Source organism: Thyridium curvatum (genome assembly GCF_004353045.1).
Source record: "Thyridium curvatum strain D216 chromosome Unknown NODE_16_length_530760_cov_82.129700, whole genome shotgun sequence".
Classification (NCBI taxonomy): domain Eukaryota; kingdom Fungi; phylum Ascomycota; class Sordariomycetes; order Thyridiales; family Thyridiaceae; genus Thyridium; species Thyridium curvatum.
This window is the reverse complement of record NW_022156771.1, coordinates 297,992-321,740: the sequence shown is the minus strand read 5'-3', so window position 1 is coordinate 321,740 and position 23,749 is coordinate 297,992. Positions and strand designations below refer to the sequence as shown.

General features: G+C 56.7%; 3 protein-coding genes across 3 annotated transcripts; all 3 read left to right on the top strand.

Annotated features, from left to right (window-relative positions):
* Positions 1–790: 790 nt before the first annotated feature.
* E0L32_003645 (uncharacterized protein) lies at positions 791–4,969 on the top strand (the record flags this gene model as incomplete). Its single annotated transcript, XM_031137968.1, has 4 exons — positions 791–1,458; positions 1,525–1,986; positions 3,640–4,458; positions 4,687–4,969. The coding sequence occupies 4 exons, from the start codon at positions 791–793 to the stop codon at positions 4,967–4,969; spliced, it is 2,232 nt and encodes a 743-aa protein (XP_030998415.1).
* A 12,037-nt stretch (positions 4,970–17,006) lies between these two features.
* Positions 17,007–17,951, top strand: E0L32_003644 (uncharacterized protein; the record flags this gene model as incomplete). The annotated part of the gene is made up of 1 exon (XM_031137967.1): positions 17,007–17,951. The coding sequence occupies one exon, from the start codon at positions 17,007–17,009 to the stop codon at positions 17,949–17,951; it is 945 nt and encodes a 314-aa protein (XP_030998414.1).
* A 2,866-nt stretch (positions 17,952–20,817) lies between these two features.
* Positions 20,818–22,242, top strand: E0L32_003643 (uncharacterized protein; the record flags this gene model as incomplete). The annotated part of the gene is made up of 4 exons (XM_031137966.1): positions 20,818–21,126; positions 21,260–21,393; positions 21,460–21,608; positions 21,731–22,242. The coding sequence occupies 4 exons, from the start codon at positions 20,818–20,820 to the stop codon at positions 22,240–22,242; spliced, it is 1,104 nt and encodes a 367-aa protein (XP_030998413.1).
* Positions 22,243–23,749: the final 1,507 nt, after the last annotated feature.

Genomic DNA, 23,749 nt, shown 5'->3' with positions numbered 1-23,749 from the left:
AGATTCGCGCTGCGTCCTGGGTATCAGACTGTACAAGTTGTCCGTGGCAGGCAGAGGTGTCCTAAGAAAAGAAAATCAGAACTGGAGAGGCGCGGAGAGAGGAGCGGGCATGTGCGTCCAGACAACAAGGCAGAATGGACGAGTCGCGTTTCACCCCCGATGCACGACTGTCCCCCTCGTTCTAGTCTGTTGTCCCGGCTCTGCCAATGCTCCCCGTCCCTCACCCTCTGCTATGTGTTGCTTGCGTGCCCATTGCGTGCGTGCTCTGTTTCCGCCGGTCTGGATCTAAATGCGCCCGCCAAGTGAGTCGGTGACTCGTGGACATCCATCTCTCTCTCTCTCTCTTGAAGCTGCCCTTCGCTTCTTCTGTTTTCTTGCTAGCTTTTCTCTCTCTATTCTACAGCGTCGACACCGCGATACTCCCCTATCATTGCAGAAAAACTGCTTGTTAGGCTAGGTCCTCTCTCGCCGCCCCGGTCGCAGAGGTTGATACCAAAGAGCACCCCCGCCTGCTCCGGCCTGGCTAATGCAACAAGTGCGACTCAGCTCCAACGCCCCTGATACATATAAGTTCCCAGGTCCAGGGGAGAGGACTTGAACGAGGCGCACCTCGTGGCCACACCCACACCCGCCTGATATTACCTCATATCTCCCGTGGGATTTTCTGGACACACCCGCCGGGCACTGGACCATCGTCCAGTCTGACTGTCGACCTGTCGGAACTGGACTCTGCTGTCTCTCGGACTTTGGATCATCCTTCGTATTCGCAGCACGCCGCTCGCCCACGATCATGCCGCGCACCTCGCTCCCGACGCCGGCGTCCTCGACCGACCTGCCAGGCCAAGACGGCTCCAAGCAGCTCGCGAACCTCCAGATGTCTTTCGAGCTGCCGCCTCCGGCCATCAACGAGGCCGAGACGCCAAGGCCGAGCGCCAACGACTCGGACGTCTCCCCTTCCACGTCTTACAGGAGTAGTGCCAAGGCGCCTTACCCCCTCCAAGCCGCCGAGACCGTCAAGTCTCGCCGCAGGTCGTCCACGACGACACAGAGCGCCGCCGCCAAGGACTCGTTCGCCCTGCCGCCGCCCCCGACGCGCTCTCGCAAGATCATCCAGATGAAGCCCCGGGCGGCACAGCAGCCTGATGACCAAGACCAGCCCGACCACAGCGGCGCCAAGTCAGCCGCCGGCTCCAAGAACTCGACGAACTCGGCCGCCGCCGCAGCAGGGAACGGAGCAAACAAGAAGAAGCAGCCGTCGGCGACGAGCGCCGCGGGACGGAAGATTGCGCGCAAGACGGCGCACAGCCTGATCGAGAGGAGGAGGAGGTCGAAGATGAACGAGGAGTTCGCCGTGCTGAAGGGCATGATCCCCGCCTGCACGGGCGAGATGCACAAGCTGGCCATCCTTCAGGTTCGTAGGGTCACACTCGCAAGGTTTTCTTTGCAGACCAAGCTTTTGTTTGTTTTATACTAATGCGGAATTGCTCTCACAAAAGGCGTCAATTGAATACGTTCGGTATCTAGAGGATTGCATCACTCAGCTCAAGAGCCAGCACCAGCAGCAGGCCGCCACGCCGACCGAGATGGGCATGCCCGCGCCCTCGCCGTTCATGCCCGAGCAGCACCAGCAGTTCCAGCCGGACCACTCGCCCGACGTCGAGATGACCGGGTCGGTGCTCCCGTCGCCCTCGTCCACCCGGCAGACGTCGCGGTCGCACCAGCCCTCCGTCTCGCCCGCGCTCCTGGCCCAGGACTCGCGCCAGAGGCAAGACTCGTACTCGTCGGCGTCGTCGGACCACCGCCACTACAGCTTCAGCATCTCGGCGACGACCTCGCCGGCGTTCGGCCCGCAGCCCAACTACTACGGGCCCCAGGGCCCTCCGTCGGCGGCCGGCTCGACACTGACGAGCCCTGCCCTGCTGCCCCAGCGCGACCTGGACCAGGAGGCGACGGCCGCGCTGTTGATGCTGAACCACGACCGTCGTGGTACGGGCGTTGCCAACCGGGGCATGAGCGTCCGGGATCTGTTGAGCACATGAGGCGATGACGGACGTTTCCGAATTGCATTGTTCTTTCTTCCCCTTTTTATTTTTTTTCACGTTGCAATGAGCATACCTGGGACACTTTCTTGTCGAAATCGGTGATGGCATAGATGTTTTTCCGTCATCGGTCTGCCTGGAGACTTGCATCCAACAGTGCAGACTGGGCATTTTCGAATTTCCTCGGGAAAGAAAAAACGAGTTTCAGCTCGGAGGCTAGTATACCAATGCTGGGGGGATTCATGAGTCGTTCTTTTCGTCGTTCATTGCAGCAAGGGCAAGTCGCTCATATAGACGTGGTGGGGGAACTAATGTCTGGGAGGGCTGGCGCTCAGGCGTATACATACATATCTGTTCACGAGGTTATCAGGATAATATCAAAAGTCATACCCCCCCAGATGCCGGCTGGCATTAACTTGATGAGCTTAAACGGACCGCATTGACACCTCTTCCCCCGTCCTTTCCGTTGCGCCGAACGACGCCACGGCCGTGGCTGGGCGGGGAAGACGAGGGAGTCTGGTCCAGGACGATTCAATGCAGGTGGATGGCGGTCTATCTTGCTAACCACCAGGAAAAGCTTATCACGACAAGTCAAGTGTTTCGGTTGGGCCCGTTGGAGCGGACAGCATAAATCGCACAAACACTCGAACGCACGTGTTGTGTTTTCAGCGTGGTACGATAAAAAATGGGCTTCTGTTTGAGGCGCACCAGGACAGGCGGGCTGGAAGAAGGTCGAGGGCTGACGAAAGGCACGAGTTTTGGCGATCATGGGTCCACGGGGTAAGCGGCTGCACCGTCGGGGCCTCTTGGCCGCTGTGGGCAGACAGCTGTCACAGCCTTGTGGGATTTGATTGATTGAGCCTCAAGAAATGGGGCTGGGATTGTCAGTTCAGGGTTCAGCCTGGAAGGAGGGGGGGGAATGGGCAGATTGAATGTCGGTTGAGCAAACGAGGCCTGGGATTCCATTCGCCATCTGGGGTGCCCGGGGGTTGGGGAAGATCCCCAATGCGAGGGCGGGTTTCACAGTCGGCTCGGATCGTACGAGGGGGTTGTCTGGGCTCTGTGTCAAAACTCCAAAAATCGAACCGTTTTGGAGAGCTTCACCACCGGCAACCCTTGAGCTTCGGCACGTGACGCACGACTCCCTTGCTCTATATCGTTCGAGAACGCGAAAGAGGTTTTGCGGGTTTATGGCCGAGATGTGCGACTCTGCGACTCTGCGACTCTTGAACGGACGATGCCGGGGGTCTGAATGTCGTGGGGCACGTATCGAAACGGTCGACATGAAGGCTGGCGACGCAAGTATATAATTCGCCTCAATGCTCCGGCTTTCAATGGATCTTTTTCTCTCTCTCTCAGCAAGCAGCAGGCTCCTTCAGATCTCATCCCATCTTCCTCGTCCCTATTCCTCCCCCCCTCAACTGGCCGGTCCAAGTCCGCACTTCGCTTCGACTCTTTGTATAAATACAGTAATTTACTTTTTTTTTTGACCGCCGACCACCACCCCAAGGACCATCGCCAGCAGCGCCGGCGTGGATCAATCATTCATTGGAGCTTTTCTTTGTACCTGCCTCCCCAGCTTTCCCAACAGCCGGTCTAGGGAAAGCACCGCGGATCCTGCCGTCGCCCAAGAAGAGTCTCAGCCCGAAGCCTCCGCAGCCGACCTCGCCCTCCCGCCGTACTACACCGGCCCCGCCCTCGACCCCGAGAAGAACCCGCTCGGCCTCCTCGTCTCCGGACCGTCAGCCCTCTCGTCCTCGGCCGCAGCCCGCAGCGCCGTCCTCGACGTCAACTTCCTCCAGTACAGCCCCCCGGCCGTAGAACCCCCGCCGTACTACCCGGGCCTCCACCAGCTCCTCCACCACAGGAAGCAGCAGTCCTCCGTCTCCAAGAAGGACCCGCCCTTCCCCGTCCCCTTCCCCGTCCGCAAGCGCTCCCGCCGCCACTCCAAGCCGCCCGTCTACGTGGACCAGCGCTCGCACTCGCGCGTCCAGTCCCTCTCCTACCTGAGCTTCCCGCCCCCCTCGTACGAGATGGCCACCCAGGGGAACCCGACCATGCCAAAGGTGACGACGCCGCCCTCCTCCACCCTGCCCGCCGGGCCCCGGCCCGTCGTCGGCGCCGGGCCGCAGTCCAAAGACGACATCCTTGCTGACCTGCGCCGGCAGCTCGACGACTCGGTCTCGGACCTCGGGTCGAGCAGCATCGACTCCCGCACCGGCCGCCGCCGCAACCGCCGCCGCGGCAACAGCAAGGCCCTCGCCGCCACCGCCGGCAACGCCGCCGGCGGCCTGACCCAGCCGGCCATCCTGCCGCGCCTCGCCGAGACCAAGCCCGTCCGCCTGCAGCTGGGGCTCAACCTCGACGTCGAGCTCGAGCTCAAGGCCCGCCTGCAGGGCGACGTGTCGCTCACGCTGCTGTAAGTTTTTGTCTCTCTCTCTCTCTCCTCTTCCTCTCCTTTTCCAGATCTCACCTTTCTTCCCTTTTCTTTTCCACGTGCGTGGTGTGTAATGGAAAGAGAACGACTCGTGGCTGAGACATGGACGACCGTCCGAATCCGAAAAAAACAGTCAATAAATGAAAAAATTTCCATCTCCCATATCATGGTCGTCGTCGTCCGCCAACACCCCACAAAAACAAAAATTAGTATCGAGAAGAAGCCCTCGGCGCGGCCCTCGGAGGAGCTCAAGCCCAGCCTGACGGGCGTCGTGCAGGCCGCGGAGCTGTTCTACATGCGCATCGGGGCGCTGCGCCTGCGCCAGCGGTGGATCGAGCGCGAGGTCAGCGCCTCGCTGACGGCGGCCGTGGGGCTCGGCATCGCGGCCGGCGGGTTCCTGGCGGGCTTCCTGGTCGCGCTGGTCTGGTGCGGCGCCGGCGTGGGCGTGGTCGGCAGTGGTGGTGTCGGCAGTCGGGTGATTGTGCTGTCATGACAGTGACTTGGCCCAGTGCTTGGGAGAGTTTTTGGATCGGAGAAGGAAGGAAGAGAGAAATGGAAAAAAAAAGGGGGAAAGACAAGTGAGAGGAAGAAGAGAGTTGTGGTGAACCTTGCGGGATTTCTCTTTCCGCTGGTGCTTTCTTTTCCCCTGGTGTTCTCTGGGGTTTTCTGGGTTTGGAGATATTTCTTGCTTCATCCAGTCTCCTTGAGTCGGTAGCCTCTGTACAGATAGTTTCTTTGAATGGACTTATATGGTCACTGGTCGAATAATCTGTTCCAGCATCGGCGTGCATGGTCCCATTACTCGTGGTGTTGAGCTTCCCTTTCAAAGACTTGTGACCTTCGAGTGTTGGAGTTGAGGTATGTTCGGCTTGAATGTGTGTGCTATTTGACGTCTGAGGTTCTAGTCACACGTACTGCCTTCGGGCTCACGTAGTGGTACGACCCAGTTCAAGAAGAAGGAATTCGACTAAAGGGACGTTGAATCTGAATCATTAGCATAGCAGATCATGACCAGTTCTCTGCTTGACTACGTGTATTCACAGTCTCCGTCGAGATGGCTATCTGTTAAGAGACTTCTCAAACCGGACTGCAATGTTATGTCATAAGAGTTCCATTAGTTTATGTGGACTACAAAAGTGTCTCTAACGAGACCGATGCTCAAGAGTTCAAGTCTAGATGTATTGCTCCCTGCAATAACACGAACGGCTCAACACGAACTGTTTTTTTTTTAACCCTACCGCTTTCTGCAACGCCCTTCGAAGGCAAAGCCTGCGCCAGGAGGCTTCTACGTGCTTGGACGCCGGGAAACGAAGTTGATATACAAGCAGCCTCGGTTGCTCTTCAGCTAACAGTGGCCATAGAGTTGCTACACCAAAGTGCCCTGCGATCTCCACACCAAATCTATCGGAACATCTGGTCGTCTTGAACTGTCAAGGGCCAGGAACCACTTCACGATTTCCTTCCGAAGCTAGACGTCGCAATAGCCAATGTCTCGTGAAATTAGCTCAACGGATAAGAGCCAGTTTCGTCCCCTATCCTATTGTCCATGTGCTCACAGACTGAAGATTCGATTGGTGTGACCACCGTCGACCCAGGATCGTCGGAAGCAACTCTGGTCTCCCTCGTTCCCCCGTCTTCTCGGTCACGAGCAAGAGTCGGAAAGGAACCCCCCCCCCACTGTCGTCGTCCCATATATATCACGACAGAACCACGGTACAGTCTTGATAAAGAAGAAACAGCGGCCGGCAAAGTGACAGATGACCTGCATTTTCGGGCCCCGGCCTCCCGCGCACCGACGGCGCAACTTCACATGCAGCCAATTTCCCGGCCCTGTCCAAGATGCTGGTGGCGTCTACCATATGGGGGAGTCGCAACGGCGTTGGACCGGGGGGGAAAGGCCACAACACACGAGAGTGCATCGGTGGGGGTCAGACGGCTCATGGGGAGGAGGAGGGCGGCGAGATTACCTGGGCTGGGGGGAGACGGGAGGGAGGCCAACAACACGGTATGATCTGATCTTCCAGAAGGGCCAAAAGTTGGGAGGCCTGAGCAAAACTCCGGTGGTGATGTAACCCGGCCCGCTGCGAGAACCCTTTTGAGAGAGACTTGCCGGATCCAGTATCTCCCCAGCGATTCGACGCCGCGTCGAGAAAGGCGTTGGACAAGGCGTGACCTTGTTTCACGTCGCAGTCATTTTGTCAGGCTCGTCATCTCGCGGTCGACTGCCGGGATGCCACCTCAGGTCACGATCACGATGTTGCAATTCTACGACGACGAGTAGTTTTGACAAGCCTCGGCGCGCCCACTTCGAGAGAAACCCTGAATTTATGGAATCGTTCGGGAAAGAGAACGGGTCGTCGCCAGTATTTCGCACATCATACCACGGTAGCATCGAAGAGACCAGACTGTTGGACAGACAAAAAAAACAAATTTCCCCATATCCAGGGATCGCATAGACCATCTCGCCAAATTTTGACAGGAAGCCCCTACCCTTGGCCATTCCTTTTTTTTGACGATTTGGAATGAAGCCCATCTTCAGACTCCCTCAGAAAGGGCAAAATGATCTTCGCTCGCTTAACCATCGCATCCCCACGTTAAATCTCCGAGAGGGCTCAACGTTCGTCAAGAGATTGGATGATGCCGGACGACAATTCTCGAAATCTCACTCAACGGCCTAGGTACGGCATTCGGATCCCTCAGCCGAAAAAAGAAATACGACAGAAGCCCAGGCTGCCACCACGAGTGCCGAAGGAACCGAGGGCTGGCGCAAAGTCCGTCCGAGGGGCCCGGTCTGTCGTCGTTGTCCTCGGGGATAACGCAGCGCTTTTGCCCACCAAAATCGTCCGTGGGCTCAAGAAGGGTGTGTGTGTGCCTTGCGTCGTCTTGCAGACACGCCGCCAGGTGGTCCTGGTCCATGCGAAGGTTTGCTGAGACCAATTTCCGGGATTGTTGATGAGTCTCGACCCCTCCGGGCAGTTGGCCGGGTGGTGGTTGAAGGTGGCAGACCCGGGAGGCAACCTCTTTTGCAGCTCTGCCTCGATAAATCTACTGGGGCGAGTTTCGTTTCGTGCACCAGTGCCACTTCAATTAGCTGTCCCTTCCTTGATGTCTCTCTACTCTTGGTATTTTCAGCAGTACCTATCTAGTGAAGCTCCTTGGTTGAGTCACCCTCAAGTCATTGGTCTTGAGAACTCAATATCGTATCTGACCAACAGACCGTAGCATCGTAGGGGGCGGAAAGTACGCAGGCACACACTTGCCCAAAAGAAGGCAGTACTTCGTGAGAAGTGCACAGCTGTCAAGGCTAGGAGGTCCTTCGCTGGGGATGTGTGACCGTTCAGTACAGATGTGGCTTGAACAAACCTGTTTATTGTTCCTTCGAGAGGGGGGGGGCTCGTGTGTAGGAGTCGTGCCCGTGTGCCACACCTCACTCCTCGGAGCAAAGAGTCTCATCAGAGTCTAGCCACTTTGCAAAACACACGTGCGGACAATTCCGTGATCGTCGGGAGCTTTTGTGCCAAGGAGGGGAAAGGGTTTGAAGCAATTGTAGTCTAGCGTGCTTATTACACGGGATGACCCTCACTCGCTCTGTGCAAAAAGACTGGTAACGAAAGACAAAAGAAGGGCCCGTGAGACGGGCGGACCGGTCTCGAATAGATTGCTGTCGCTCGGACGCGTCGAGTCAGGCCTCCTCCCGCGGAAGGGCGCGCGTGGAAATCTAATTGCCTGTAACTACACACACACACTCTATTCTCAAACTGCATGTCAGCCCGCCCAGACGCTGGAGTGCGTCAGCGCGAGGCCCTGACAGGTGAGTGGGTGGCCACACCTTACCTAAACTCGACGGGATATGTGGGTGCCCACGGGGCGGGATGGCAAAGAAGAAGGAAAAAGAGTGAAGCCATTTAGGTTTTGCCCATCCATGGACTGTTTCCAAGTTTCTGGCGCGCCAAGTGTAACTGGCTGGTGCAACTCGAGCATGGGATATGCTGGGATCTATCTATCCCCTTTTCCCGCCCACCGCCAACCATCAGATCCGCATCTTGCATCCTGTTTCCCTTTTTCCCCTTCCTCGTGCCGTGACGTGCCGCTCGCGCAAAATCGAGCCAAGAACCCCGACTCGTGACCGGAGAGGGTTCCTCAAACAGCAGCACACTTCCGGGTCGTGAGAGTGGCAGGTGGTGCGCCCACCTGTTTCCTTCCTGGCAGGGCCATCGCGGATCCCTGAACCTTGGCTCTCCGTCACCAGGTCTCCGGCAGCTGCTGTACGACCGAAGCCGTGGCCACACCTCTCTCTCTCTCTCTCTCTCGATGCGTGTTCCCGGGGCGGGCCTTCATGTAAGAGACCCTCCCTTGCCTAAAACAGGCATCACATACACCATCCCTGCCCGGCGCCGTGATTGGGTCCCGACAGTCCGACAGCAGGCCTGCAGTTCGCGGCCACGTAATACAACGACGAACCATCACCACCACCACCACCCCGGGTGGACATTGCATAACTAGGTACCTTGCTCGGCATAGCGGGCGGGTTCCTGTGAAAAAAAAAAAAGAGAGAGAGAGAGGTGAAGACTACTTGAGCGAGAAAGATACACCGGCTGGCCTCAAAATCACACGATAACAACAAAGGCGGACCATACCTACCTACCGGACTCGGAAGATGTAGAACGAGGTCACACACACACACACACACCTCATCCGACCGCGCCGTTTTCTCACGGATCATGATTCGCGGAGCGGGGGAGATTAGCAAAGGCCCGGTCCGCGGACTAGCACGTTTCGTCAGGGGCGGGGGGACGGTGTATACTAGCGGATATACTAATGAGTTGTGGTGTTGACGGAAAACCTCGATTCGGGGTTATGGGCGTGTCATGTGTGTTACTCCTGTAAACATGGATGCCAGTCCACAGTTGGCCGTGTAGTGCCCGGCATGGCTTGTGTTTCTCAGAGAGCGATGCCAAGGTACGGAGTAGACAGGCAGAGCTGGCGATAGCAAATAGGGAGAGGCTGCTTCCTCAATCCCTGACATGTCGGCGGCTGCTGCAACGACTGAAGAACACGGCGAATCACCGTCGAGAAGCCCGCTAGATTGGGCCGCAAAGCCCGGAGTCTCGGCCAGCTTCTTGGCGGCAGTCATGCACTGTCCTTTGGCAATCAAGATGCTCCTACAGCTGGTGTCTGGAATATTGAGAGACATCACCTTGGACTGCACATTGGTCAGCGGACATTGGGAGCTCAGAAACCGACAGCGAATATCTCTTGGACGAGGCGAGCCTGGTTGGATCCGTGCAGCAGATTCGCCGCGAAGATCCGCAGTCATCGCGCACAGATACCGAGTGTAGTGATTAGACTTCACCTTCGTGTGATCTCGTCCAATGCTTCGGTCCCGCCCTCGCGTATCGAGCAAAAGCTCCAAAGCCCGACAACTCCCTTACCGAACTGCAGATATTGGGGGGGCTTATGCCCTTGCCTGACGTCGAGCGCCAGCCCGGAGATAGGTTGATGGGAACCAGGCTGAGCCTTGTCATGCCGTGCATGACGATCAGGGCTGCAGCACGTCAAAAGTATCGCGGTTCATGCCGTGTCCCCTCCCTCCTCTGCAAGCGAGCCGAAGAGACCGCCCGACAGGAACTGACTGCACAGGCCTTCCTCCCCAGGATCGACTTGCCGCTCTATCCCACCTCCCACCAGCCAGTCGCTCGCTGGTAAAGTTGCATCTTTGGATTGCTTTTTTCAGCTGTCTCAGGAGCTATGCGACTGCAGTTTCTCACACACCACTCCCATGCTCCGGGATTTGCATGATAGAAAGAAAGGGCATTGGACGCCGACCACCGCCACGCCCTGCCGAACGACAGTAGCATGCAAGTCATCATCCAGCATCATCCCCTCGGGGCTCTGCTGATCTGTTCATGCCGCCCTTTTGCACCTATCAGCATCAGTGAAAACCCCGAGCTGAGTCTCTTGCTGCAACACACTTTCGGTGACCTGGACCAGTTCATGCCCTTTGGAAAAGCATTACCACACGGCGCAAAAGAGGTTCGCGGGACGTGCCCTCATTGGCCCGCGCCCCGGACTCGTCCGGAGGTGGGCGCCAAAGGAGCAGGGTGTGCGACTGGGGCCCGTCGTGTAAGTGGTTGCAGCAATGGCCACATCAGCACACCACACCACTGCAGGTACAAAGCGCACTATTGAAATCCGACGTCCTCGATTCAGTATGGCCGCCGCGCAGGTACGCGCACACAGGGTCGCAATGAGAGGGGGCGGGGATGAAAGAGACAGGTCAGGCTTCCCTTCTAGACCCTGGGAGTTTTAGTTTCTTTTCTTTTTCCTTCCTTGACTGGCCACCTGATGCAGAATGAAGAGGGGTCGTCGGATTGGCACTCAGCCGTTCTGATTATTGATGGCCTCTTCCTCCGGGGTGGGAAAGGTAAAAGTAGCGGTGAACGTCGGATTTTCGAATGGTGTGGTGGAGTTGTTGGTTGGTCGTGCTCGACTAGAGCCCTTTGAAACAACAAATCCAGGCATTCCTACAGGCCAGGCCAGAGGCTCTGCTCCTTCTGGGATCGACACAGAGATCCGGAAACCCAGCAGTCTAGCCAGCAGTAGTGTGTTTCGCAGAGACGGAAGCACAGACCGAATCAGGGCATGCATGCTGTACAAGTAGATTCCTTCCCGTCTCGAGGATGAAGCTAAGATCTCGATGATCCTTTTGTCTCCTCGTCCGAGCAAGGCGATGTGGAGACAACGGGCACGGTCATCGTAGATACACAATGCTCATCGCCTCATGAATACCTAACTGCTCAACAAGCGCCGGCTGGCTCTTTAGTCGAGGTAGCAGGCGCTTGCTCGAGGGCATGGCGTGCGTGCCCCGTCGCGCCCGTGTTTGTGAGCCGAGAGATTCTGCATCGCACGGACATATTCAGGCGACAAAATAGAGTGACGGCAGGATGGCCGGCGGTTGCGGAGCGTATCACTCTGCCCGGGCTGGACGGGGAAGGGGTCGAGAAAGGGAAAACGACCGCCCGCCCGAAAGTGTTTGCGTGACTAGCGCTGTACATTCCCATCCCATCCCCCCCCCTTCTTCCCGAATCCCTCGCTGCATGTACGATACATACGTACATTATGGAGAATACTACCTTGGGAAGGTGCGACATCTGCACTGCACGGAGGAAATCCGTTGCTAATTATTTCCCAAGCTGCCAAGTGCGTGCGTGCGTTGGCGATCCTCAGTCAGTGGCAGTCAACACACGCCGGAGCCGACGGGAAGAAAAGGTCGGTGCAGGTCAAGTCGGCGGGCTAGGTACATGTCGATTGGGCCGAAGATAGCCTCTCACGCGGCGGCTCTACTCGCACAAGTAACTCGGCAGTCGTACCGGACGTGAATTCCATTCACAAGACGCCGCCGGGCACAGACTCGGCCTATCTAGTCTTTGTGTGCGTCATGTTGGGACGACGTCGTGCAGGCGTTCGTGAGAGTGGCTTACATTAGCTGTTCGATAGCACCAGAGGCACAAAAAAAAAAAGCAATCTGGAACAATTTCAAGGGTTTGACAGGTCGGTCTGTTTTGGAAACTTGCTTTTTCCCTCTCCTCTTGCGTGCTTGCTTCAGGAAGAGGGGGAAAAAGGACATACGCCAAGGATCATGCCCCGCCATCCGCAAACGCAACTCGCAGGGTGTCATCCGAGAGACATGTCGATCATTGTTGAGATGCAGGCGGCTTGGGGCAGTGTCTAATTCGTATGAAGTACGTAAAGCGGAGATGGTAGATCAAGATGCACTCGCACTGGACTCGAGATTGCCGTGTTTGCTTCCGCGTCAAGAAACAGCAGCATGCACCAAAAGCACACAAGTCCAGAAGCTTGGTTCGCGATCATCACCAAGTCAAAGCATGATCGGTTGCTCGGTCTCTGCCCCTGGAGATCATTGGCTGATCAGTAGGTAGGTACTAGTTAGACGAACGGTTCCTGAAAGCCGCAAAAGACTCTTTTTTAGCTGCGGGACCTCCCATACCCCGGACCTGTCGCTAATAAGAGGCTGGGCCTGGTCCTGCACCTCTGGCTGGATAAGGTCAAGACCTCGCTGGCTCCGCTGGTTAGCGGTGCCGCTAGATTTCAGGCAAGGGATGGCTGATAGCAAACGAGAGTGGCCCTGCCAAGGTGCAAGACCCTCGAGACCTGATCTGATTGTTCCCTCTCCGCCACTCCGCCGGGACAGGTGATGTGATAACGGGCGAGATGTAGGTACTCATCGGATGCCTCTGGTCCCTCTGGCTTGCGCTGGCACCGTTACATGGCCTGGAGCATGGCTTTACTTGTAATCGACCCTCCACTGCAACGCAGACTTCATCATCGTCAAGATCCGGGTTGCCGAACTTTGGTTGATAAGAGATGAGATGCGAGCCAAGCGTCGACGATTAGACTAGGACATTAGCCTTGAGCTCCCCAGTCCAGCCAGGTCCCTTGACTACTTGTAGAGTGGGAGTACGAGAGCAAGACAAACCCCGGCGAGCACGTTTTGAAGCTATCGTCCAGTTGGGGTTACAGCGAGTGCACCATGTGACAGAACGCCACAAATTGGCCGGTTGTATTCGGAAATTTTCCTGGGTTAAAACATGTCGCAAGAAGTGGAGGGCAGGTTTACTTTACCTGGTTCACCTCGATCCCCGCCCCGTGATTCGCTGGCCGTGCTGCGAAAGAGAGGATGCCTGTACCTTGCATGAGGGACTGCACTCTTTTGTCACCCGAAGCTACTTGTACTAACTACCTGTACCTAGTTGGAGCAGATGTACGGATTTCCTGTGGGAGGAGGGCAAGCTCTGTGCCATATACGGAGTAGTTGAAGGCCATGATAGCGATTCCGCTTGGTATCTCTTCACGCTACGATGGCAGCTTCGAGGTCGATCTAAGGTGAGATCAATGACATGACACGGCATGCACAGAGAGTGTGCCACGGCGTCATCTGGCGGCCACCAATGGCTGGCGTCCACGACTAGTTCTCCTGGTTCCAATAGCTTCTTATCCTGGTGGCTCAGCCTGTTGCGCCTTTGCTGCGTACCTTAGTGGCCCCGACGCCGTTTGTCTTTGCATTCCAGCCTGCACCACTTGTCGGGACTTCTCAAACACACACACGTACCTACGACGGAGGAGCCACGGCCTCGATCTTGTCCACTGCGGCTTTTGTCCCGCCATCGCACCTCATGCTTGGTGCCAGAGCAAGGCTGGTGGTGGTGACAGCCGAAGCGGTGGCATGTGTTTGTCTCGGCTCCCGTGCGGTCCTTAGCTCGTGAGTAGGCAATGTGATGATGGATGTGATCTAGACTATTCAATATGCTTCAATAAAGGGCCATATCTCCAGGTTCTCTCTGTATCGGATGACATGGGGGAACGTGGCCCCAGTGCAATCTCGTAGGACCCGGATTCGGAAGACAGAGAGGCGGCTTACACAGGCTTGCTATGGGTAAATGGTGGATGAAGGCTACCTTGGGGTCGCAGACAAATTTGACGAACCACTCCTAGGTAAGTACCTGTAAAAGAGGTGGTCGATAGTGCGCGGCGGGCCCCCCTCCATCTTCCTCCCACTATCACGGAAACAGCCTCGCAGCACACCATCTTCCCCTCTTTGCTCTCCCCCCCACCTCTTTCCTGTCCAGTTTCCACCCGCCTGAAGCGAAACGCAGCCCAGCTGCACTGCGGCGGTGGTGATGTTGGCTGCTGCTGGCTGCATCGTCTCTGGAATGCTGGGCGTGCGGCTGGCCTGGCCGTCCGCATGGCGTAGGTCTCGGACCCCTCTGCCATGATGTAAGACCAGCCCGCCGGCATGCAAGGGCTTCGCCTTCGCCGTTTCGCACCGAGGCCAATACATTCCAGAGCTCTTGCTGACCGCATGTCCACGTCCGTTTGAGCCATGCGAAAGGCTCCAGTCGGATAGCCCACTTGGTGCCGCACTTTGATACATTCACATACCAGCCTTGATTCAGCGCAGCAGAAGGAGTGCATGGGCGACCACTCAAGCAGCAGGGAACGGTCATTGGGGGCCTGCTCTCACCTCACCTTCGGTATGTATGGGGTCGGCCCTCCTACCTAGCAGAGGTGTGTGTGGGATGGCATCCTGGTCAGCGTCATGTTGGCTAACCTTTGCGGTAGTTAGATGGTGCAGTGCAGGTCTGCGTCTGGTCAGCCCGGCCAACTATCTCCTTGTCGCTCACCAAACCACGACTGTCTCTCTCAGATCGATCCCATCAAAAGGGCTCGCACTGCTGCTCCCCTTCGGGCATGGGTAGCTTGCTGCCCAGCCTGGTGCAAGCTCGTCCCTCTCTGCCACAGCCAGGCCACGGATGGAAGTCTCATTCGCCTGCTGCAGAGCTTGTGGCGTGCTCTGATCCTTCATGCCGGAAAAGGGCTCCATGTACCTACATGAGCGCCTGAAGTGCTGGCCTCGCCCGCCCGTAATCAAGACGTACATGTGCCTCACTGTCACCGTGCATGCAGTGACGAGTGCCTGACTTGAGACTGAGACAGCTGGCACCACTCACCTTCTGTGCCTGGCAGCTTGGAGCTCGGTCCTCAAACAAAAGTGTGTGGAGGTCTGCCGTCGAGGATTGGCCAGCCCGTTGCGGCCTCTTTTTTGCCGGGCTTACCTTTACCTCGACCATCCATCCTTGCGGTGGTGGATCCCGCTCTTCGCTTGCCCCTGACCCAGCCCCTCCACGCCATCCCTTGGTTCCCGACAGGGGAAAGGCTAAGCTACCCATGCAAGCCATGCTCGTTATCCGCCAGATCAAGCTTGTCGCCCTCTTTGGTCATCCGTCTGTGGGGCCGCTCTCGTCTCCTGAGCAGACCCTGTCCTTGGCCTGCCTGGTTGCTTGCATTCATGTCCGATCATACTGGGGCGATCGCCCGTCCGTCCAACCACCGTTGCAACAGAAGCTCTGCTTCCTCACATTGACACCTCAACAGCCAAGCTAGATCTTCACTCGTGCCTGCTCTGGGTAATCAAATGGAGAGGTACGCTGACTGCCAGCGTAGCCTTCGATGTCAGGTATCGAGGAAGCCCTGTCATCTGTCAAGAACGGGGGGTTTTTAACCCTTTCCTTTGTCACAAACCCAGCCCGGGTAACCACAAGGTACGACCAGCCTCACAGTCGGTCAGAGAGGGGAGTCTTGACTTCATTGGATTCCACATCAAGCTCTCTCTCTCTCTCTCTCTCTTTCTGTGTCTGCTAGGTAGAGCTACTTGTACCTTCTTGCCTCGATTCCCCACCACCTACACCACCATCAACCACCTCTGTACCTCGTCTCCATTGAGACACTGGTGCACAATCTAAACATACACATTGTCCACTCACACAGATGCAAACACACGGACACACTGGCTGCGTCGTTCAAGGCCCCCACCATGTGGAGGGACCCGCCCATAAGCTTGGCTTTGCGGTGTGTAGGAAGTTCCTCGCATGCCGCTCTCGACCGGGGGGTGGTTGATGCTGCGTGCGCGCGCACGGTTTATATCTGCCGCCTACCCCATCCTTTCCGTCGATATTCTTAACCTTGGGTGCGAGAAAGTAGCGAGGGTAGGCGTCACTGCCGTTTGCTCCTTTGTGCGGTCTCTCTGCCACCTCTGCAACCCGGAGGCACGGCAAAACAGTTGGTGCTTGCACCTCACAACCTATATCTCCCCTCCCTCCGACCTTTGTCTCGAACGCCGTCCAGCATCCTCCTCCACGGCAAGGCTTCACGCCTCAACCCGCACTCTCTTTGTCGCTTCTCTTGAGCTGGACCCAATTCCTCGCCCGCTCATGAGTCCTTCTAAACTGTGCGTGTATTCTGCTATTTTTGGCTTCCTCCGTCCTCAGTCCTGTCCTTTGTCCTCGTTATGAAGGTGTTCAGCCACCGGCTCCCGTGACAGACATGTCTCCTCCGACAGACCTACCATGTTCGTCTAAGAGCTTTTGCTTTTGCCCTTAACCTCAGCACTCATTCTTGGACCCCATGCCGTCTATATGGCTCGACCATGGGTAGCATCTAGTGCAAGAATGGTGTGGAGCTCGTCTGCTTTGCTGCACCCGAGCCAAGCTGCGCTGGTCAGCGGCATTGTGTCGGCTCCCTGCCATTCTTCCAACTGGAGCTCACCGTGGAAGTCCTTGAAGGGGCACTCACGTCCTCTGTCCATCTTCAAGCCATCAGGCGCGATATCGACGAACAGACCGCTAATTGATACCTCTGCAGTTCCATTTTCTGACCGCCCATGTCCCACAGACGCAGTTGGGCCTGGTGGTAGACACGGTTTACCTCCCTGGTGCAGAGGACCTGGCTCGCAGTGGTCTTCAGCAGCAGACGGGTGGCCGCTTTTAACTAGCCAGTCACTTTCCGCGCCACTGGCTACACCCTTCTCTACTATCGTTCAGATCCCGGAGGCATCGACTACAGCTTTGTCCCGGACAGATTCAACCGAGCTCTACTCGCCCTCTCGCCAGAGCTCTACTCCTACTCCCCAGGCACCTTCATCTAGCCTGGTTTCTACTTCAACTCCATTCACCATGCCTCCAGCACAGTCGTCAGCGCAGACACCTGCACCTGCGTCCGAGGACCAGTCAGGACTGGGCAGCAATCGCACACTCATCATCACGCTCAGCACGGTGCTCTCTGTAGTGGGGGTCCTCCTGGTCGTCGGAGCGATACTACTATGCTGCAGGTACAAGAGGCGGCGACTGCCGTTCTTCAACCGCGGCATCTCGCCCATCGACGACGACGAGATCGAGACCTGGAAAGTCAACAAATCGGCCGAGAAGGAGGCGGCAGTAGCGGCGGCAGCCGGAGTCTACAGGCAGGACAGATACACGACATCCGGCAGGAGAAGTCACGCCAAGCAGCCCTCGAGCGGCTCGACAATCAAGAGCCCGCCCAGCGTCATCGTCTATCAGAGGCAGTCCGAGGAACTAGCATCGCCTAGGTCATTCACCGCCGCGCCGACGACACGCACCTCCAGGTACGGCGCCCGAGTCAGCCTCGACAAGGACCTCCCCGGCACGCCGGCGCAGGCCCGCGCCCCCAACGCTCGCGCGGGGCTGACCGACGAGACGGTCCCCGGCGACCCTTCGTTCCTGCCCTCTCCCAGGCGCCAGACCTCGCGCCTCTCCAAGCCGCCGCCGGCCCGGGGCGCCTCGTCGCACCACCACCGCACGCGGAGCTCGAGGAGCAGCGCGACCAGCCTGCGGAGCTTCATGTACGCCGGCTCGGAGATGGAGCTGCAGATGCCGACCTCGCCGAGGGTGTCCAACGACGCGTACCGCGGCGGCGGCGGCGGCCATTCCCAGCTGCAGCATCACCACTCGTCTTCATCTGGGTCCGGCCAGCAGCACTCCCGCGTCTACTCGTCCAGCTCTGTCCCTCCGAGGCTGTCCTTCAGCGACGACACCGCCCTCATCGGGGGCCTGTCGCCGAGGCCGTTGTTCAGGGACGATATCGGGCGGGCTATCGGTTGATGACCGGGGTGGTGAAGCATGGAAGACTCGAATCACACGAAATTCACCATGGGCCCTGGCATCACCCCCCAACGAGATTCAGGAACTGCTCTTTTCCGTCTTTTTGCCGAGATTGAAGAGGAATTAACCTTGTTTTCTTTTTAACATTTACATCTCGGTTCGGCACACGTGGGGGGCTATCCCACCCGCCGCCCCTTTGCGGGGCCGTTCATTGTTTCATGTCTATCATTATCGACATGGGCTGTGTTATTCGACGGCGAACCACTACCTATCCCCGGCCATACAAGATCGGCCTGGGGGCAAACATTTACAGGGGACCTATCAAGCGTCTTTCAATGACGCCTGCGCACAGGCCCTATCTTCACTTCATCTACTCGACACAGTGTTTGGGGATGAAAGCTTCGTTTTCCCTTCCGGACTGCAATTTGTCTCCAACTTGCACGGGTTTCTGAGCGGGCTATGAGTCCCGCTCTCCTCCCACTCTACTCTACCTACTACGGCCTTGACTTTTTTCATGTATGAGAAACACGACACGCGATCAATACCTTTACTCCCCCCCAATTTCTTCTTCTTTTTATTACACTTGAAAGCAGGGAGGATTAGAGGAGGATATACCCCAAGACATGGAGAGGTCTTTTATTTATTGTTCTTTTACTATGTCCCCGGGAGCTATCGAGAATCTCTCTCTCTGCTGCTTTGGCCAGCGAGAGAAGCAGCTCTAGCTTCATTTTTTGTGTCTTCGTTCACCCCTTGGCACTTTGGATGCGCGGTGGACGATGGAGATAACTCTATGTCAGGGAAATCCGGGATTTACCCCTATATTATATAAGGGCCCGGGCCGGGAGATCTTGGAGGAACACTCCATATGAGAGGGATGCAAGTGCGCATTCCGGGCTGACAACAACATCACGGCAACCCATTTTCATGTATCACTTGCAAGTTAGCTATCACGTACACACACAAGATATAACCGCCTCCCCAAATCAAACAGAAACATGAAACCCACGCAAGAAAAGAGATTCATAACCCCCCCCCCCGGATCCCATTATGCAGGTGCCTTTTGCACATGTGGCACAGGCATAATACGTGGGTGCTATATACACACAATGCATATGTCATCTCCCCCAAGGCCCTCTCTTGTCACGGGCGTGTGTCTCTGTTGGCCAGGGAAGGGAAGCAACCTTTACCAAAAAGGAGATTGCATCAGGCTTTTGGGGCAGGTTGGCACAATCTAGTGGAGGACAGAGCGTACCCTGAAAAGAGAGAGATCGCCTGCAGCCTCGCCTCCGTCCGCTGGCATCGAGGGGACGGGTTGCCAATCTCAAGTGTCTGAAACGGGCACCCGGACGGACCTCTTTGTCATGAATATGTAACTACAAGCAGGGTTCCCGACAAGAGTACCTAGACATGTACAAGCAAGTAGGTACCGCGCGCGTACGGGGAGCAGCGCAGGGCTGGGGGCGAGCCCTGGCCAGTGGCCAGTGATCGTTTCATCGAACTCCCGGTTGCAACGCTGATCGGCTTTGCATGAATCCACTTTGATGGTTTGGGAGGGGGGCGTTCCCAAAGATTTCTGGTTCTCTTCAGCACGGCTGAAGCCTCGCTTGTCAATTTACTTTGTTGGGTCATTCGCTTTTTAATGTTCTGCATGAGGAGGAGGCACCACCGAGATGCTTTGTCGGAGGTGCAAGCTGTGGGAGGTTGGCCTTCGGTGGGGAGGGGTGCCTGGTTCTAATACATTCTCACGGTCGGCTACGACAATGCATCTGGATGCACTCACCTGGATAGACAACTCTTCCGATAGGTACATGCATGACGATATGGACGGGAGCCGAAGACAACCTTCCAGTTGTTGTGTATCTCAAACCTCACATGAAATAAGAAGCTTAGTTTGCATACACCATCATTAGCTTCAGTCCTGGCCCAGGAGGCTAAGTGGCAAGAGCAAATTCTACCCAATCCCCTCATGTTGGCGATTGCACAGGTGGCCCGGGGACAACGAATGGACATCCGGCCAATTTGAGTCTGCAGGGGAGTGATCTTTGCCAGCGTTGGATATCACTTCATCTCTGTTTCTGACTATATTGTCGTGCAACGACGAGAAGGCAGAGCTGAGGCCGGGCGGCCCGTCTGAGATCCGTGGTTGAGTCTTGTCACTGAATAATCGAAAGCTGGAGGCACACGATACTTGCCTTTCTCTGGTAGTCTCGGCATCAATTCGTGCCGCCCTTTCGCCTTGACGATTGGGCAAGTACTGGGCGGTACAGGGAAATAGACTTCGAGAGGGAAATCTCGGCCCACAGAATTCTGAATGTGAACAAGCACAAGGTTGAACTGTTGGCTGGGGAATGAAGTATTTTGTGAGGATACTTGACATACTGTTGGCTGCACTTACACATGGTAAAGTTGAATTAGTCAAGTCAGCCACTTAACGCGTGCCCCAAGCTTTGTCCGAAGTCGCGACGCGCCTCCAGAAATTCTTTCCCCACACTGCCACCACCACGACCACCACCACGACCACCACCACGACCACCACCACACACACCTCGGGCTCGTTGACATACGTCAAAACCTGTCAATCCATTGCAGAGCCTCACGACTACCACGCCTTTTCAGGACCCCTGTGCCCGGAGAGCTGCATCAATCAGGGACGAGCACACGCAAGCCTGCTAGGAGAAATACTTGCGCACAACACGCTCAGCCGTCCTGGCTGGCCTACCTAACCCTTTCCATCTCGCCGCCTCACCGAGTCCGCGAGACCTCTCCAATTTCCAGTCTCTCTCTCTCTCTCTCTCTCTCTCTCCTCCCGTGAGAGCCACGGTAGATCTCCCCCACACATCTATCCTCAAAACCCCAACAAACCGCGATGCCCCCCCGGAAAAGCGACCAGGCCGCCTCGCGCAAGAGCGACGTCTCGGCCGCGCGCTTCGTCCTCGCCCCGGAGAGCGAGGCGCACGCGGCCGACAAGCCCCTCGCCACCTCCGAGCCGCTGCCCTCCGCCGCGGCGCCCTCCAGCCCGTCCCAGCACGCAGCCGGGGGCCCGAGCACAGGCGGCGGTGGAGGAGCAGACGCGTCCTTCGTGTCGGCGGCACCGACAGAGGGCGGCAGCGGTGGTGGTGCGGGGAAGGAGGGCAACAAGAAGAAGGAGGAGAGTAAGGACAACCTGACCATCGAGGTACGTTTACAGAATGTTCTGCCAACCCCGTCTCAAGAGCCTTAAACAGGGCGACTGGGGGGGGGGGGGGGGGGGGGGGGGGCATTGTGTGTAATAAGTAGTAGCTGACAGTCCGGTTTGGGACAAAATGCAGGACCTCAACCTACCCAAGTCGATCATCACACGCCTGGCCAAGGGCGTGCTGCCGCCCAACACGCAGATACAGGCCAATGCGATACTGGCCATGACCAAGAGCGCCAGCGTGTTTGTCAACCACCTGGCATCAGCGTACGCAAAGACTCTCTCTCCCATTTAACGCAACTTGTTCTAGATTACAAGTGTATACTGACCAAGAGCTCCCCTTGTATGGAGGGGAGCGCTCAGCGCAAACGACATCACCCTAGCATCCAACAAGAAGACCATCATGCCGCAGGACGTCTTCAGCGCCCTCGACGACATCGAGTTCGGCTTCATGCGGCCCCAGCTCGAGGCCGAGTTCGCAAGTACGTTTTTCACACACACACACACACACACAATCAAAATCAAAACCCCTCCTCATGTATTACAAAACTCTCATTTTCGATCTATAACAACATTTGACTCACGAAACCCCCAAAAACTACAGAATTCAACCAGATCCAGACCTCCAAGCGGTCCACCTACCGCAAAAAGGTCGCCGCCGCCAAGCGCAGCGGCCCGGACGCCGACGGCGACGGCGACACCACCCTCGCCGACGCCTCGGCCCTCAGCGCCGACGCGACGGGCGTGCAGGCCGACGTCTCGACGCACGGCGAGACCAGCGTGCTGTCCTCCGCCTCCGCCACCGGGCACGAGCACCGGCAGCAGCAGCAGCAGCAGCAGAGGGCGCCCAAGAAGGCGCGCACCGAGGGCGGCGGCGCCGGTGCCAATGACGACGAGGAGGAGCACAGCGACGCCGAGACGGAGCCCGAGGAGGAGCACGTCGACGAGGACGAAGAGGACGACGACGACGTCGAGGAGGAGGAGGAAGAAGATGACGACAACGACGACGAGGGTGGCCGCCGGCGGGGAGAGGAGGACGAGGACAGGGACGCGCTGGAGGAGAGGGAACAGGGACCCGATGACGACGAGGCGCTGGATGGGAACGAGAGCGACTAGAACGAGTATTGGTTCACCGTGCTGGGCGCCTCCCCGTCAAAGCGCGCAGGGAACTGAGAGGGGCTCAAGTGACTGGGCTGGTATGTCCACAGGAGTAGTGACACGGGCTAGGCACAATGGAAAAGGCGTATCTGGTGGCGGGGTGGGTTGAATCGGGGCCCAGTGTTCAGGGGTCACTATCCTCCCTCCTACATCCAAAAGAGGCAGAATATGCCAGCCAAAGCATTGTTTTGGAGGGGGGGGGGGGGTTCTTGAGTAGGGCGTCCTGCAGAAGGGACGGGGCCACACAAAGGAGCGTTTGATGATAGATAGACATGAGTCTCTTTCAGTCACTGCATTTCCACCCTTCCCGTGTCATCTAGGAAACTATGTCGGACTCCTGTCGTAACCAGGGCGTGATATCATCCAGCACAGGGCGGGGCTGGGCGAGCCAGCGGCAAGTTCAGGTGGCGGGACATGCACGCAGTTGCCGAGCATCAAGTACACAGGAGCTTCCTTCAACATTACCAATCGTTTCGCTGTGCGCGACTCGCCCGCACCACTTGATAAGAGAACACTTAGGTACAACGGAACAACACAAAAAAAAAGGAACAAAACCCATGGCCCTCCCCGTATACATGTTTCAAACCAACCCTTATCCCTTTGAGCCCGCGGTATCCATATCCATGCGGCATCGCAGGATGATAAGAAAAAAAGACAAAGAGAGAGAGAGTGAAACAAGAAACAAACAATCCCGTTCCGAGTTGGGGAAAAACCGACCACGAAAACCCTCTCAAAACGACGAGGCCAAACCGAGTTGATTCTCGTGACAAGCTTCTGGGCGTACGAGAAGGTGAGAAAGTTAAAAGCCCCTCATTCAATGAGGGGGACTGACTACCCTAGTAGTAGGCGAGAAGGTCAAGTTCAAATACAAAGAAACGAAGGGGAAAAAAAGAACCGCCCCCCGAAAGGTAGATGATGAACGCCTCTAATGCTGCCAACTTTGTGATGCTGAAGCGTAAAGAGACAATCACCACCCGAAACTCATGAAGAGCCCAATGGGGGGGAAAGAATCCCCAATAAAACAGGAAAAAAGCGTATAATCCAGCGAAGAACAAGGAAAAGCAAGAAACGAGCAGCCCCCATATGTCCAGGTAGGGAAATCCACGTTGACCAACACACGGATATCGATCTGTACGCAACAACCGGAAGCATACATAGTAAAAGCAAAAACTCCTTTGCGAAGCCTTCCATATGCCAAACCCCCTCCTGCCAAAAAAATTCAAAGACTTTCCCATCCCAATGCCGAAGAGGCTACATCAAAGAGCGGTCGAGGACCAAAGGGCTTGGGGTACAATGCAGCGAAAAATCAACCAAAACAACAGACGGCCCATGGCAGGAGTGGTTGGACTTCCGCCACGGCCCGAAGCGATCTGCCTGCCCCCTTATCAACAAACAAAATAGACCATCCCAGATGACAAATCGAACACGCGAGTGGCGGATCTGTTGTAGAGACCCGTCACGGAAT